The sequence below is a fragment of the Pseudoliparis swirei genome, chromosome 1, assembly GCF_029220125.1.
Source record: "Pseudoliparis swirei isolate HS2019 ecotype Mariana Trench chromosome 1, NWPU_hadal_v1, whole genome shotgun sequence".
NCBI classification, from domain to species: Eukaryota; Metazoa; Chordata; class Actinopteri; order Perciformes; family Liparidae; genus Pseudoliparis; species Pseudoliparis swirei.
The window spans coordinates 17,558,489-17,575,328 of NC_079388.1; the positions used below are offsets into that span (position 1 = coordinate 17,558,489).

General features: G+C 43.6%; 1 protein-coding gene across 1 annotated transcript; it reads left to right on the forward strand.

Moving 5' to 3' along the window:
* The first annotated feature begins 321 nt into the window (after nucleotides 1-321).
* On the forward strand, nucleotides 322-16,365 carry nt5c1aa (5'-nucleotidase, cytosolic IAa). The gene is made up of 7 exons (XM_056419052.1): nucleotides 322-521; nucleotides 4,679-4,723; nucleotides 5,868-6,035; nucleotides 6,116-6,245; nucleotides 10,280-10,402; nucleotides 12,790-12,974; nucleotides 13,878-16,365. Exons 1-7 carry the CDS (start codon nucleotides 393-395, stop codon nucleotides 14,232-14,234), a joined length of 1,137 nt encoding a protein of 378 aa, XP_056275027.1. The 5' UTR covers nucleotides 322-392; the 3' UTR covers nucleotides 14,235-16,365.
* The last annotated feature ends 475 nt before the right edge of the window (nucleotides 16,366-16,840 follow it).

Consider the following 16,840-nt stretch of genomic DNA (forward strand, 5'->3'; position numbering starts at 1 on the left):
CGAGGGAGCAGGAGACAGAGGAGGGAGCAGGAGACAGAGGAGGGAGCAGGAGACAGACGAGGGAGCAGGAGACAGACGAGGGAACAGGAGACAGAGGAGGGAGCAGGAGACAGACGAGGGAGCAGGAGACAGACGAGGGAACAGGAGACAGACGAGGGAACAGGAGACAGAGGAGGGAGCAGGAGACAGACGAGGGAGCAGGAGACAGACGAGGGAACAGGAGACAGACGAGGGAGCAGGAGACAGTGGCCGTCCTTCAATGGGAGAACCTCCATAAATGCCACGGACCGCACGGGGAAGAAGAAGAAGAAGAAGGAGGAGATAGGAGCGTCTTCATCAAAAGGTCAAGGAGTGAGGAGAGGTTGGGGGAGGGGGGGGGGGCCTGACCCTCTATGGCCAAGATGAGTCTGGACCCCGTGCAGGTGATGAGCGGCCAGGTGAAGGAGCTCAGAGTTTCCCCCTCGGCCAACGGGGCCGGCGGAGGGTCTCGGGAGGAGGAAGAGGAGGCGGAGCCCAGAGCGGTGAGTCCACCCGGCGTCTCCTCCATGTTCACGGGGCCGCGGGCAGCGGGAGGTCGAGTTTAGGGTCGGGCGCGGTGAGAGTCTGGGGCGGTTGAGGTCAGAGAGGTTTAGCTAACGTCTCTGAGTGGAGACGCAGGAACAAAGAAGTTTGGTTTTCAGAGCTCCGACAATCTAAATGCATGATTTATACACGCGCTACGCATCTTTAACACTAAAAGCGACATTTTAAATGACATTATTCCTCATACTGGTAATGAAATCAGTCTGTTTAAAAAAAATACGGCTATGAAACTAAACTCTAAACTCGGATTAATACAAATATAAACCTTCTTTATGGCGTATATGTAGCGCCCTGAAATGTTATTTCATATCTCTTACTGATGTAGTTCAACGGTGTCCATTCCTTATTATTTGTGTTTACGGTATTTCATGTTTTGTGCACATACTAACTGTGAAGGGAGGAAAGTGCTCGTTGTTCCGTTGGAAAAGAGCGCTGTCTCTTTAAAAATGGGGTGCTGTCTCTTTAAGAAGGGGGCGTGTCTAAAGCAGGTGCGGGAAGACGGCTGAAGAAAACAGTGTATGCTAGCTTTAACCGGGAATTTGTATAATAAATATTGCTAAAGAAGAAGAACAAAGTTTTATTGAAGAGTTCATGTCATTGGTGCAACATATATATATATATATATATATATATATACATACTATATAACTACATGTACTTAACTGTTGACGCTAGCAGAGCCGTCAGCAGTTCTGTTAGCGAGGTAGTTACAAAGGAAAAAATAAGTGATCTTAATTCATCTAGCGTGATTTTTTATTTAAATCATTTTTGATGCTCTGTATTTTTAATTGCTCTGTATTTTCAGTCCTACAAGGTGAATCTTCTCGAGTCCGTGGGCTCTTGAATCTCATCCATGTGGTCATAAAACCTTCACTGCAGCTCGACGGAGGTTTACTTGCTAACGCGGTCATAAAACTAAACGGATGTGGACTTAAATGTGAGGAAAAAAAGTAGAAAAGTGAGAATAGGAGGGGAAATAAGCAAAGTGTGGTGAGCAGAGTGAGGTAGTGGAGCTAAAGGAGGAGTAATCTGTGCTGGTGGAGGATTACAGGGCCATCCCTGCAGAGATGTTCCCTCATGGACGCTGCAGACAGCTGCATGTGAGAATCTATCAGCACATTTCATTGACTAATTATGCGTCATAACTGGGCGGAGTCCAATTAATACCACCGCATTGAGCCTGGTGTTTTTTTGGGGGATGATGCGTGCTGACACAGCAAAATTATGATGACATTTCCGTGAAAATGTTCATTTATTTCTCAAAAAAGTGATTTACTTTGGTATGTTTACATATTTCTCCTTATTTCTGTTATAGGAAAGACACATTTAATCATAAGGTTTTTTTTTTTTCCACCTCAAAAGTTTTTTATTCCTACACTAATTAGTTTGTGTTCATGGCTGATGTGGGATGAACGTGGACATTTGATAGATTTAGTCAAAAAAATAGTTTTTAAACCAACAACTCAGACCTCATTAATGAAAAAAGAAGAGCTTTAAATCAATACTTTCTCAATTTTAATTAACATTAAACGGCACGGTCAAAGTAATTAAATAGCACTCATATTAAATTAAATCTAATTAATTAGCCCCCCCCCCCTTTGTCATCTAGCCTACACATTAAAGGTGAGGCCCAAGAAGGGGGAAATCCCTCTGGAGGTCAATAACTATGTTATTAATTGAATGAGTGAAAAGGAAATTTAAAAAAAAAGTATAATGACAACCGAAGACGGCGTTGGAGGCGTGGCCTAATTAATTTCTATGAAGTCGCTCTGTGAAGAAAAGAAAAAAAGTTTGACTTCCATGTACGACAACAGAGAAGCTCGTATTAAGTTAATTACTCCGCTTTATCTTTACATTTACACATAACAACCTCTGCTGCTGTCATAATGCTCTGACTATCACACGGGGTCCTTTAACTTGGCCGTTATTACCTTCGCATTGAAAATGCAAAGGTTATGTTTTGATCGCCGTGTATTTATTTATTTATTCATTTATTTATTTATTTATATGCGTGTTATTCGCATAACAAAAAAAGTTTTAAACCGAATCGCATGAAATTTGGTGGGATGATTGGTTATTATCCGGGGACCATTTGATTAGATTTTGGGATCGATCGGGTCAAAGGTCAAGGTCATGAAAAGGTCAACATCTTCTTGAATCGCATGCAATTTGGTGGGATGATTGGTTATTATCCGGGGACCATTTGATTATATTTTGGGATCGATCGGGTCAAAGGTCAAGGTCAAGGTCATGGAAAGGTCAAAATCTTCTTTTTACCATAGCACGGTCAATTTATATTCAATTGGCAATGCAACTAATGCCAACATGTTCATAATTCAATGCCCAATGTTGTGATATGCGAAGGTATGCGCTCTCCCGAGTGCCCATTATAGTGTAACTCTGTTTTTAATAATAAAACAACAGTTCTGTCTCCCTTTAAGTGCCATTGTGCACATTTTAAAAGGCGTCCTTCAGAAATACGAGGAAGAAAACATCTTGACACCAATTAATTTGTCGTATTGACAAAAAAAGCTAATAAATATGATCAAAATCACTTTATTCCGGGTGATTCTCTTCCTCCACGAGACAAACATATTCACACTGCTGTTGCCGGCAGAGTCACCGTCACCTCCTGTGTTACCATATCTGCCGAGGCCTGAACACACCGCATCATCACTGGCCTTTTACTCATCTATAAATACACCCCCCCCAACCCCTCCCCCCGTCACTCACACTTTATTTAACTTCTTCATGTCTATCCGTCGTCCTGTAGAAAGAAAAAAGACATTCCTCTGTTCAATCTGAGACGGATGGCGGCGGGCGGACGGCCTCGGACGCTTAACCGGGTGACTCACGGAGCTGGATCGGGCCAGACCTGCTGACCCAGCAGATCTCTGACAGGATTAATACATGGGGGGAGGGGGGGGGGGGTCATAGTCTTCATTCTTATAGTTTGGTTATATTCCATTCCCCTTTGCAGTCGCACAAATTGACCACCGGGAGAGGATTATGGTAGTAGGGGGGGGGGCTTCCCCTTGCAGAGGAGCCCGGTGAGTGATGCATTCCCCATGTGGGTAAGGGGCTAACTGAGAGGGCAAGGCTGTAAACACCAGCGGGTATCAAATCACAGCCTGTGGGATCACACCCGGGCGGCGTGACACGTTATTCATAGAGCAAACGGACTCTAACGGATAAGCTGCGGCCGCGGCGGTCTCTGCAGGGCTGTGTGTCGTGGAAGAGCTAAGGTCAAAGGTCAGAGCATTAATAATGCACCATATAACGATTTTAAATGGAGTGGAGTAGTGTTACACGTTAGCCAAAGTTTCTCACGCGTTAGCTAAAGTTTCTCAAGCGTTAGCTAAAGTTTCTCACGCCTTAGCCAAAGTTTCTCACGCGTTAGCTAAAGTGTCTCACACGTTAGCCAAAGTTTCTCACGCATTAGCCAAAGTTTCTCAAGCGTTAGCAAAAGTTTCTCACGCGTAAGCCAACGTTTCTCACGCGTTAGCTAAAGTGTCTCACACGTTAGCCAAAGTTTCTCACGCGTTAGCCAAAGTTTCTCACGCGTTAGCCAAAGTTTCTCACGCATTGGCCAAAGTTTCTCACGCGTTAGTTAAAGTTTCTCACGCGTTAGCCAAAGTTTCTCACGCGTGAGCCAAAGTGTCTCATGCGTAAGCTTATGTTTCTCACGCGTTAGCCAAAGTTTCTCACGCGTTAGCCAACATTTTCTTGGCGCTATGTTTACACGCCGTCTGCGCGTTGTACGTTAGCCGGGGCGAGCTAATGAGCTGTTAGCACCGTTAGCTGCCATCCGCCAGGGGAATCTACTCTAGAGGTCAATAATTAAATATAATTAATTGAATGAGTGAAAAGGAAAGTTGTTTTATTATTGTTATTTAAATATGTAAGTAAACAAGTGCAAACATGTATGTTGTTTGTGTCATGGATTTATAATGAGAACAATGACTCAGAATCTGTATCCTGTATTTTATTTTATACTTGTATTTTCTGTGTTTTGGGGGGTTGGAGGGATGGTCAATGCAGCTTCGTTGTAAAATAGTTTTCTCTGAATGAATAAAAACAAAATGTCGTTCTTCAGGTGGCGGGGAGACGAGTCCGGAAGGTGGAGGGAGGCGTGTTTTTTGTAAGTATGTCATGAGGTCAAAAGGTCGTGACTCTGCTTTTCCCGCCTTCTCTGTGGCGCCTGCACCATCACGGACACACACACTCCGCTAACCGCGACCGAGCCGATGAACTTTAAATGTTCTTCAGTACTTCAGGCGACTCTTTGATTCGCCTGGTATATCATATTTTCTAGGCTAAAGCCAAGAAATTTAAAAAAAGCAAGGCATGCACCGGCCTCGTTCTCCAGTCTCTCGCCCACTCGGCCGTCTGCGTTTTAAGATATTTGGTAGAGAACAGTAAAAGCGTGTTATCATTTGATCAAATTATACTTTTAATTTGATTTGGATGTGGGACATCATTAATCCTGTCTGTGAGTGTGTGTGTGTGTGTGTGTGTGTCAGCAGGCAGCAGTGTTGTAATGGAATAAAGCTAAATGGAGGGACAGTGAATCAACAACGGGGAGTGGAGCACACACAACACTGACACGTAACACACACACACATGTTTTTATTCCACAGATTTATGCCTCACTGAACACACACACACACACACAGACACACACTTGTATTCAGACATATTGACTAAATATCATTAGTTATTGCTGTTATGCGTTTGTGCCCTTTTTGCATTTCACACATTTTATTCTAACAAAAGTAAAGTATACGTGTTTATACTCATAAAACCTCACTGCGTAGCAATAGAATAGTCAAGGTTATACACTATTAAATATATATTATCATTTAAATTCACCTATGGATTTCCAGGACTAAACATTTTGTGAATTCTCGTTGTATAAATTAGTAAATATAACTTAAATGACATAAATGAATGGGAGACAATAGTTTGATTAAAAGAATACATATTTATATAAATGTTTATTATTTTAATCAAACTGTGTAAACTATATGAATATAACACATTTCCAAATTTGGATTTTTCCAGACCTGGAAATAAACAATTGTTTCTATTCCATGACTTTTCCAGGTTTTCCATGACCCCTGTAAATTCTGACACATGTCACATCTCCTCCCACCGTTCTTCTCCAGTCATCGTCTCAACGGGTCATCGGCGGTCCCTCATAACCTCCAGACGAATGTCCATTGACCAATTAAACCCCATCTTGTCCTAAAATCGTCTTTTCTTTCTTCTTCTCTTCTTTCCAGCCGAAGCCGGAGAACGCGGTGACCGTGGCGGTTTCCTCCCGCGTCTTGTTTCGGACGGAGCGGGAGCAGAAGGTGTTTGAGGAGCGAGGGGTGGAGGAGTACCTGAGATACCAAATCGAACACGAGAACGAGCCCTTCGCCCCCGGACCGGCCTTCCCCTTCGTCAAGGTCAACGAGTCACGCGGCGGTGCAGATGTTTGTTTCGAAGCGTCTCTCCGCCGCTGACTTGTCCGCCGTGTCCCCGGCAGGCTCTGGAGGCGGTGAACGCTCGTCTGCGGGAGCTGTACCCGCAGAGCGACGAGCTGTTCGACATCGTGTTGGTGACGTACAACCACGCCCACGTGGGGGTCCGGCTCATCAACACCATCAACCACCACAGTGAGTCCAGATGGGGACTCTAAAGAGCTTCCTGTTGTTTGAAAGGGTCATTATCTATACGGCGCATGAGTGTTGAATGTAAGTGGAACTATTTGTGAGAGATTTTTTAAATAAAAAATAGGTTTTGGAAAATCACGACTATAGAGGTTTTTATACTTTGAAGAAGGCGGGGAAAAAATTTAAAATTGCATCACTTTTTCAATAGAAGTTTTTAAAGGATTTGCGTAGGCCGAAAAAAAAGATTCAAAGATGTAAAAAAAAAGTCAAATAAAATCGGATACTGAAAAAAAGAAGAACAAGCTTTTAAAAAATGCGACAATTGCGTCACTTTTTCAATAAAATATTTGCATATTTTGCAGATTTTCCCGAATAAATTTTTTTTTAAATAAGATATTGAAAATAAAGAAGAATAAGCTTTTTAAAAATGTGACATTTGCGTCACTTTTTCAATACAATTTTGAAACGATTTGCATAGGCAGATTTCAAACCGAAAAAACAAGATAACATTTAAATTCAATTAAATCTGATATTGAAAAAAAGAAAAATAAGCTTTAAAAAAATGCGACAATTGAGTCACATTTTTAATAAATGATTTGCCACGGGCAGATTTAAACCCCAAAAAATAATATTCTAAACTGTAAAAAAAAAGTTTACATTTTAAATCGGATACTGAAAAAAAGAAGAAGAAAAATAAGCTTTAAAAGAGTGCGACAATTACGTAACTTTTTCAATAAAAGTTTGAAAAGATTTGCACAGGCAGAGGATCTGACTGTCGGAGGTAAAGCTGCCGTCCATTCTGAGCTACTGAAAGCCATTGTATTGAGTTTCTGCTCTGTCCGTGTATTCCTGAGTTAAACACAGTTAAGCCGTTTATAAGTCTAGTGCTTTTATTTTGAAAAGGTAAGAACAAAATGAATGAGGTCTGCGCTGCCTTTGTCCAGGTTGAAAGGAGTAATAAAGTTGGTTGAAACAGCTTAACTGAAGCCAAGTGACAAGTGTGTGAACAGCTGACTGATGGGACCCTTCCCAGGGACAATCAGACCCCGTGATGACATCCTCCTCACAGACCACTTCCTGTCCCGCTCCTCAAATGTTTTTTCACGTCTGCAGAATCTCGTGAGAATAATCCCGAGAGGCCCGGAAAGAAAAACAGGTCCGAGCGGAGCTGGCGTTAGATCTTCTCTGGTGGCACTCGACGAGTTCGACCTCTGATCGACGGGAAAACTTGGCCTCTCGGATGTCACGGGGGATACGAGTTTGTGTAACATCATTAGTGCTGAGTCAGCGAGAAAAATGTCCCGCCGGGTGACAGTCATAAATATGAATATGACAGAAAACATGCACTCGCTCCTCAGCTCCTCACACTCGATCTCTAGTCACCTGCTCGCTATTTTTAACACTTGCAAGATGAGATATAAAGTTTCTCTCCTTTGCGTTTGGAGCCACATAGTCGGAGCGTGGCTGCGGAAAAAGCTTTATTTACACAAATTAAAATGTTAACCGTATTAAATATAAGCGACACATCTAAAAGAGACGAGCAGCAGAACGCCGAGTCAGCTGGAAAAAGAAGCGAGCTGCATATCACCTGCAGCGAGAGACAGGTGATCCGGGTGTGGGGAGGGGGTGTCCTCACAGTGAACTTCCTGTCACCAATTTCACTGATGCTCGGGTACCTTGCGGTGTTCTGGGAGGGTTTGAATCACCTGCTTGCAGAGCCCACCTGTCCTGAGCCGAGCACACGCCACGACAATGTGTGAACGTTGACAGGAACATGGCACAGGGAACATAGTTTCTGGAAGAAATACGGTCTTTTTTCCCCCTAGATTGTGTCCGTGATGCTGATTCCCATGGAAACTAAAATCTTTTGGGGGTGGGGGGGGGGGGGGGGGGTGGAGGAGGTTTTCGGCTGCCAATCCAAACAAGACCTCATGCTAATTTTTCAAAGTAATGTCGCCCCGAAAAAGAAAGTTCAGATCGACAATCCCTTCCACCGTGTACCGTAAATGTTCCACGTAAGTTCCGTGAGACGGTGTTTAGAGAACGCACCGTTCTCTAAACACCGTCTCACGGAACTTCTGAAAGAGCGAGAACGATCGGTTTTCCGGGGGTGTTATTTTGGGTCGGGCCTTCTGGTGTGCTGGAGAACCCACTTCCTCTTTCACGACTTCACACGTTTAGACTTCTTAGGTAAAAGGCGTCGTCTTGAAGCCGAGTGGGAACGCTCTACGCGATAAGTTATTTAATTTGTCTACTTTGCACGTACACATCATCAACGTGGGACCCGGGGTGGGAGACTTCCCATGTGTGAAAATCACAATTTGGGAGTCTCACGTTCGTAAAGCTGCTCGTTCTTTGATGCGACCGGTTTCCTTGCTTTCCTATTACCATGTTTAAGATCTTTTCTTCTTTTTTTTTAACAAGCAAATAAATCACACAAAGATAGATGATATGAAATCTATTTTTGCAAGAACAAAAAAAAAGAGATACAAAGACATCAATGTCGAGGTTTTTTTTTTCTTCCACTGAGGGACTCCATGGGAACAAACTCACCACGGGCCGGACTACAAAGCTAAATAAACTATTTAAGAAATCTGGAGAGGACAGTTGGTCCTTTGAACTCCCATTTATTTTTTTAAAGTCTCCATCTCCATCTGCTCTCAAGCCCGTTCAAGAGTCATAATGTATCCGTCCGTCTTTGCATCCGCAAGTCTTCGTCCTCTTGAAGCTGCACTTTATATTCTTTAGGTCAAAACCTTGAAGTGCGTTCTCATCCTTGTCGGTGACTCGCGCTGCAACCGGCAACCCGGAAAAGAAAAGAAACCTAATGGCAAAGCTGAGACATGTAGACATTACAAAATGTGTTGAGTAGTTTCAGTTCAAACACAAGACACTACATTTTTTTAAAAGATCGAAGACAAGACACAAAAGAGGACTACGACGAGATGAATACTTTACATTTGATTCGTCGTACAACATTTGATTCGGCGTACAACTTTAGATTCGTCGTACAACCTTTGATTCGTTCTACAGCCTTTGATTTATTGTGCAACATTTGATTCGTCGTACAACCTTTGATTCATTGTACAACCTTTGATTTGTCGTACAACCTTTTATTCGTCGTACAACCTCTGATTCATCGTACAACTTTAGATTCGTCGTACAACCTTTGATTCGTCGTCCAACTTTAGATTCGTCGTAGAACATTGATTCATCGTACAACCTTTAAATTTGTCGTACAACTTTTGATTTGTCGTACAACATTTAATTTATTGTGCAACATTTGATTCGTCGTACAACATTTCAATATTTCACAAGTTGGAGAAGAGATCGTACATCAAAAGATGATTTTACTCAACGTCTCCTCACCCGACGCTCCGTATGATATAGTACGAAAAGTTTCCGTTTCTTACGTTGCGTGCAGTCTTCTTTTTTTCTTCTGTATAAAAAAAAAACTCAAATCTGGTTTAGGGAACATAATTACTTCCTCTAGGTGGAGGAAAAGACCGTCGTTTGGGTTGAAATAAGGTAGTTATGTAACAAACATATTTACGTGGACTCCCCGTTCCCACGCCGGGATCAAACCCACGGTCCAGAGTCATGAAAGATTGCTTCAGCGGTCTTTATACTTCCTCGTAATAATGACACGTAACTCCATGGGATATCTACGTGTTATTTTCTGTCTGTATCCGATGAGACCGTCGTGGATTAGAGCTAAAAATCTGTCGGATGTTAAATTGAAAATATCCTACATACTCGTACTGAGGAGTAAACGTCTGGGTATCTCAATCAATATGAACCATTACTGCATTAAATATGTATCTAACAAGTCTCTCGTCTTTCCGGTGGTACAAAAACTAAATAGCTGGACTGCCCCTTTAAATGTGGAATAAGACAAGTTTATTTTCAATAAATGCACAGATGAATATTCTAACGAGTCTACGATGCTGCCGATGTAAACGGGACGTTGACGTTTGCTGCGACACTTAAAACCTTGTTGTTGTTGTCGTTGTTGTTTGTTGCTCTCGTCTCTGCAGACTTGTTTATCGAGAGGTTCTGTATGACGGGGGGAAGCAGTCCCATTGGCTACCTGAAGGCCTGGCAGACCAACCTCTACCTGTCTGCCGACGCCGACAAGGTCCGGGAGGCGCTGGCAGAAGGTGAGCACACACACACACACACACACACACACACACACACATTGTTGAGGTCTGATTTCATATGGTTTCTGTCACTTTATAATAAAAGGGGGTGTTGTTACATTTATATTGTTACCAGTGAACATGAATATAAAAATATAACCTTACATCTCAGTGTTGTGTACAATACCAAACAAAAGATATCATTTTGTCGAGTTCTCTACTGATAACCTTGTATGAATGTGATATAATTGCTGTTTGATTATTGTAATAATTCAGATTTTCAACCCTTTCTTTGCATTAATTAATATTGTCCATGCCACCGTTTTATCGTCGTGATTTCCCAGAGTGCAATATTGACAAGTTTCTGACCTTCTGCTAGCTCTGGCTCACGTTACGCTCTCCGCCAGCAGCCTCCCTATCATTCCCCCGGAAATAAACGACGGCTGCATCGAAAGTAACAAAAGATGGACAGCCGTCTCGCTTCCTTCTCATCTGCGTTGGAAGTTGCAGACGCGCAGCATAGCTATCGGGTAGCGAGTGTTGTTGTTGTTCCTGTGTCGCATAATTAAGTTACAGTATATAATAACGTGATACGGGATGAATGCATAGCAGGCTGTAACTTGCCTATTTGACCCAGCAGGTGGCCGTCAGCCAACAGAGACTTCTAGACTATTTAAATCCTAAAACTAAAAGGGGATTTTTTTTTAGAGTGGTAATATTTAAATTTAAATTCAGTTTATTTTGTATAGCCCAATATCACAAATTACGAATATGCCTCAGAGGGCTTTAAAATATCTACACATACGACATCCCTGACCTTTGACCTCACATCAAATCAGGAAAAACTCCCAAAAAACAGAAAAAAACCTTTCACGGGGAAAAAAGGGAGGAAACCTTCAGGAGAGCAACAGAGGGAGGATCCCTCTCCAGGATGGAGAGAATCAATGTATTCCCAGTGTTCCTGTCTCTCAAATACTTATAAAAAATACTCTCCTACTGCCTTTAAACTTCAATTTAAAAGGTACAAATTATGAGCTGTAGTCGTCTTCACGTACTTTAATTTTACTGTATAGAAGTGACATCTGCTGATGATGCAGTCCCATTACCATGGCCCAGCATGGTGATGACCCCCCCCCCCCACACACACCTCTTTGTGTCCCCTTGATAGATTCCCGCGCGTCATGACGTCCCGTTAGCTCCTTACTCTGAACTCTGAGCGCCGTTATCTGAAAACACGCGCCGCTCTGCGCCGGAGGAGCACGGGAAGTCACGGCGACGTCCTCCGCCTGACGAGACGCTGGAAACAGAATACGAGGCGACGGGAAGCTTCTGGAAGGTTTATGTCGTGTTTCACGCCGCATTCAAAAGGACAAAAGAGGAAATACGTAAATAGAGCGGACGCAAATAGAAAGGAAAGGAACGCAAATTCCAGAATGAAACCTGTTTGTAACTCACTGGAAAACAAGATTTGATATATACAGTATATATATATATATATACGTATATATCTGTTTTTTCTATAATGAGAAGCAGACAATATCATAATGTGTTTCGAGGGCTGATTGAAACCAGCGGGACCGCATACCTCTCAAGGTGACATTCTCCATGTGACTAGCACGCTTCATGTCACTAATGCAAGTGATTCTGGGACACACACACACACATACAAACACACACGAGATTGAAAGCAAAGGAAGCGTCCTTGACATTTTCCTGGGGAAAGGTCTTAATTAGCCACGAAGACATTTGCAGAAGGCTTCCCGGGAGCCGGAGGCCGCGGCAGCTACAGCTGCTCCGGGTTCTGATGCAGCAGCAAATGAAGAGTCGAGAACACGAAGCTCCTCGATTTGCTTTTTTAGTTCTGCAGGTCTGCAACGCGTCAATGCTGGTGGTGATATTGACATTTTCTTAAAAGGTGTCGACGCTGCATTGTGAAGCTTCACTGGCTGGGTTTCATCTTGCAGACGCCACTTTTTAATTTGCATTTTTCTAAATTACGTAGTGGGTGGATGCTTACATTACAAAGGAATGTGTTAGTTTACGTCAATATGTCACACTGAAGTGAAATAAAGTGTGTAAGTTGTACCCTAACACGTGTGTGTGTCTGTTCACTTGATTTCTATCAAACCGCCATTTTCTTGTCTGCAGGATTGAAGGCAGATGAGGTTTAATTTAAAGTGAAGTGATATAAAGGTTAAGTGAAGTGATATAAAGGTGAAGTGAAGTGATATAAAGGTGAAGTGAAGTGATATAAAGGTTAAGTGAAGTGATATAAAGGTGAAGTGAAGTGATATAAAGGTTAAGTGAGGTGATATAAAGGGCAGTGAAGTGACTACTTCCTTCAACAAATCCATCTTTGAACCTGTTTCTCAATCGACGGTCTCCGCCCGTGTTTGTGTTTTCAGGCATCGCGGCGGCCACCATGTTCGTGGCGGAGAAGGTGACGGAGGTGTCAGAGTCCCAGCTGAGGGTGGCGTTCGACGGCGACGCCGTCCTCTTCTCCGACGAATCGGAGCGCATCTTCAAGGCCCACGGGCTGGACAAGTTCTTCGAACACGAGAGGGACAACGAGGACACGCTGCTGGACCACGTGAGTCCGTTCGGACATCTGCTCTTGAAGAGTTGATGAGTTCATTTCAGTAGATCCATCAGTACTGATTGGATTTAAAACCTTAATTCCCCTAAATTGGCATTTCTCTGCAGAACGAATCACCTTTGAAGGATTATGCCGAAGTTCTGCATATAAAATCTCGTTCATTAGCGGTTTCATTATATACATTATTGCTAAATTATGAAACATGATGTGAGAAATGGCTTCAAAACACATCGGGAATCAGACAGTTGGTGCGTCGCTCTAGCAATGGTTCGAGCAATGGTTCTAGAAGTTGTTCGAGCAATCGTTCAAGCAATCGTTCTAGCAATCGTTCGAAGACTCATTCTACCTATCACTCTAGTAACTGTTCGAGCAATCTTTCGAGCAATCGTTCGAGCAACCGTTCGAGCATACGTTCTAGCAATCACTCTTGCAATTGTTCAAGCATTTGTTCTAGCAATCGTTCGAGCACTCAATCTAGCAATTGTTCTAGAAATCGTACAAGCAAACGTTTTTGCAATTGTTCCATCAATGCAGGCTTAAGAACAAAATGGTGTATACTCAATCAAAGAATGCTTGTGCACAATGGAGATACATACATATGTAATTGTGACGGTTTGGCGTGTTGGAAACACAAATGAAACACAAATTGAAACACAATCACAACACTTCCAACCTTGGTTGTCGACGCCACGCGAGCCAAAGTCTTGTTGTTGTTTTGTTGCCTAAACCTTACCGTAACTATCTGCACATAGATTAAAAAAAGGAAAAGAAAGTTGTTCAGAGCGTCAATTCCGTGCACCGTGACTGTTCCACCAACTTCCGTGAGACGGTGTTTAGAGAAACGTACGATCTCTCCGGCTTTCACTTTGTCTGAATCGCTTCCTTCATCTGTGGCAGGGTCCCCTGAAGGGCTTCCTGGAGGCCCTGGGGAAGCTCCAGAAGAAGTTTTACGCCAAAGGCCAGCGCCTGAACTGTCCCATCCGGACGTACCTGGTCACGGCTCGCAGCGCGGCCAGCTCTGGGATCCGTGCGCTGAAGACGCTCAGGGCCTGGGGCCTGGAGATCGACGAGGCCTTGTTCCTGGCGGGGGCGCCCAAGGGCCCCATGCTGGAGAAGATCAGGCCTCACATCTACTTTGACGATCAGATGTTTCACGTGGAGGGCGCGGCCGAGATGGGCACCGTCGCTGCCCACGTGCCCTACGGCATCGCGCAGAAACATGACCAGAAACACAACGCCGGCGCGAGGAAGTAGACGCCGGAATCCTCCGGCCCAGAAACAGAAGCAGAGAAGGAGAGAAGGGGACGGGGTAAACATCACGAGAGCGAAGCGAAGCTGTTTCTGCGAGCATGAAAAAAAGATGAACTTGTTCTGAATTGTATTTGGGAATGCATCATTTCCATGATGAAGCACTTGCATTGTAAGTTTGTTCAATCACAATGTAAACGGCGTCATCCCAATGCCATCATGTTCGGGGTTGTATAAAGGTAGAGGTCAAGTAGAGGTCACTAAAGCTTAATACGTGTCCAATCTTGATTTTATGTGGTGAATTCAAAGGTGCTTGATGGCCACGGGGAAAATAACACAAATGAATAAGCCCAAAGCACAATGCACAGATATATTAGTCACAACGTATCCCCAAACTACGGTTCGTACGATATACTACAAAAAAGCGAGCCGGCGACGCGTGAGGATTTCCGCGCCTTGCTTCCGTACGGTGACTCGGTTAGATTGAGGACGAGATCGCAGTTTACCTTACGATAACCGAGGAAGTGTCGTTACGGAAGGCAAGTTACGTGAAAAAAACGTCAACAATGACGGCCAGGGTGGGATTTAGTGGATTTTAAATTACATGTTATTTAGCTGACGCTTTTATCCAAAGTGACTTCCGATCATATTACGATCATATACCGTAGACGCAGCTACAGGGAGCAATTCAGGGTTAAGTGTCTTGCTCAAGGACACATCGACTAGGGTGGGGATTGAACCTCCAACCCCCTGATTGAAAGACAGACCTGCTACCCACAGTCACCACTTTAAAATGTCCGAATTCAAAACATACACAAACATTTCATGGGATATCTACGAATCACACATGGTTGTTTTTTGTTGTCGTCGTAGGTAAAGCTACGAATGCTGGACGACACCAGCTAGTGACGTCCCGTAGCTCAAGAGACGTAGAATAACCTGTCTCAGATTTTAATAAGAATGTTAAATTTGTTTGTTTTTGCAATTCTACAGAATGGGTTTTTTTCGAACTGGAGATGGCGACGTTATGTACTATTGCATTTATCCAAAGCGAATAATAGAAAGCCAAACGTTTCAGTTGGTGCCTTAGCTTCAATGAAGACACAGTTTCTTTAGTCCCTCTGTATTGGTCCAGAATGAGATATCTCCTTCACTGTTGGGTGGCTTGCCATGAAGTTCAGTCCAGACATGTACAGTCTGCCGAGAATGAAACCCGGTGAACATGGTGTGGATCACCTGACCTTTCATGTCGCTTCACGGGTCACAAACTGTACTTAAAAGCAAGTTCGACACCTCATTTCAAAGGAAGGACACCTCCCAAATAAAAGACTGATGTCCATCTCCCTTAGAGTAAGAAGCCGTTCTGAGTATCGCACTTTTGACACCAACATGGCTTTAGCCAAAGAAAAGCTACTGTTTGCACCAAATGTTGAATTCACACAACACGTTGGCTGTTCCAGTGTATAGAAGGAGTACCCATCGTCACGGGCCTTGTGTATATCGGTTTATATCTGATATTCCATCCTCTTCCGTGCAGGCCGTCATGGGTCCTCACCAACGAGTTGCTCCACCCACATCCGTCTTGACTTTGAGTCCCGCCCTGCTCCGGTGGCATTGACGGATGTTACAGTTTAAAGCAATTCAACGACATCGACGATCAATAGTCAAAAGGGCAAAGACGTACCTCGGCGGCGTGACGTCCTTCATTGGCAACATCTTTAAAATGTCACTCCGTCACTCCGGTGGCAGAGACCTTGGGAATCTTGCACCGTTGGTACATTTCCCGTAATCACTCTTCTGAGGACCTTGAAGCTCGTAAGTGACGAGCAATCCGCCCGACGACACGTCATTTACACGGAGCTACGTTTGAACGTTACGACACATTTATACATTTACGAGAAAATAAAATGTACATGAGCACGAATGAAGATGTCAATTAAACCTTTTGCTTTTCAAGAGGAACACATACTCTGTTTCTGCATTGAGTCACTGGGGTGCACTACTTCACGCGACCACTGGGTGGCAGCACTGGAATGATGAATGAGCTGCTGCAGCGACTGGTCTCCACTCCCATGTAGGATGAACACAATCTTCACTCGCTGTTAGATTATCACACGCATTAAAGTTTCTAAAATTATTCAATTGCATCTTCATATTTCTTTCCTCTTCCACGGCATCTTAATATATTTTTTGGAGGGGGTGAAGGAAAGGGAAGCAAGTGGTGAAGGAGAAAGAAGATGTGGGGAGGGGGTAAAGGAAAAGGAAGCAAGTGGAGTGGGTGAGGGAAAAGGAAGCAAGTGAAGGATGTGAAGGAAAAGGAAGCAAATGGAGGGAGTGAAAGAGAAAGAAGATGTGGGGAGGGGGTGAAGGAAAAGGAAGCAAATGGAGGAAATGAAGGAGAAAGAAGCAAGTGGAGGAGGTGAGGGAAAAGGAATCAAGTCGAGGGGGTGAAGGAAAAGGAATCAAGGCGAGGGGTTGAAGGAAAAGGAAGCAAGTGAAGGAAGTGGAGGAGAAAGAAGCTGTCAAAAAGTATAAAATGATGTTCTTTCCTCTTCCGCTGCATTTGAATGTGTTTTTTATTCTCTTTTTTCCGGTCACACTTCGTTCTTTTA

Coding starts and splice junctions, on each gene's coding strand:
- nt5c1aa (XM_056419052.1), top strand. CDS start 393: ATGGCCAAGATGAGTCTGGACCCCGTGCAGGTGATGAGCGGCCAGGTG. Junction 4,724..5,867: donor TGGAGGGAGGCGTGTTTTTT/GTAAGTATGTCA, acceptor TCTTCTTTCCAG/CCGAAGCCGGAGAACGCGGT. Junction 6,036..6,115: donor CGGCCTTCCCCTTCGTCAAG/GTCAACGAGTCA, acceptor TGTCCCCGGCAG/GCTCTGGAGGCGGTGAACGC.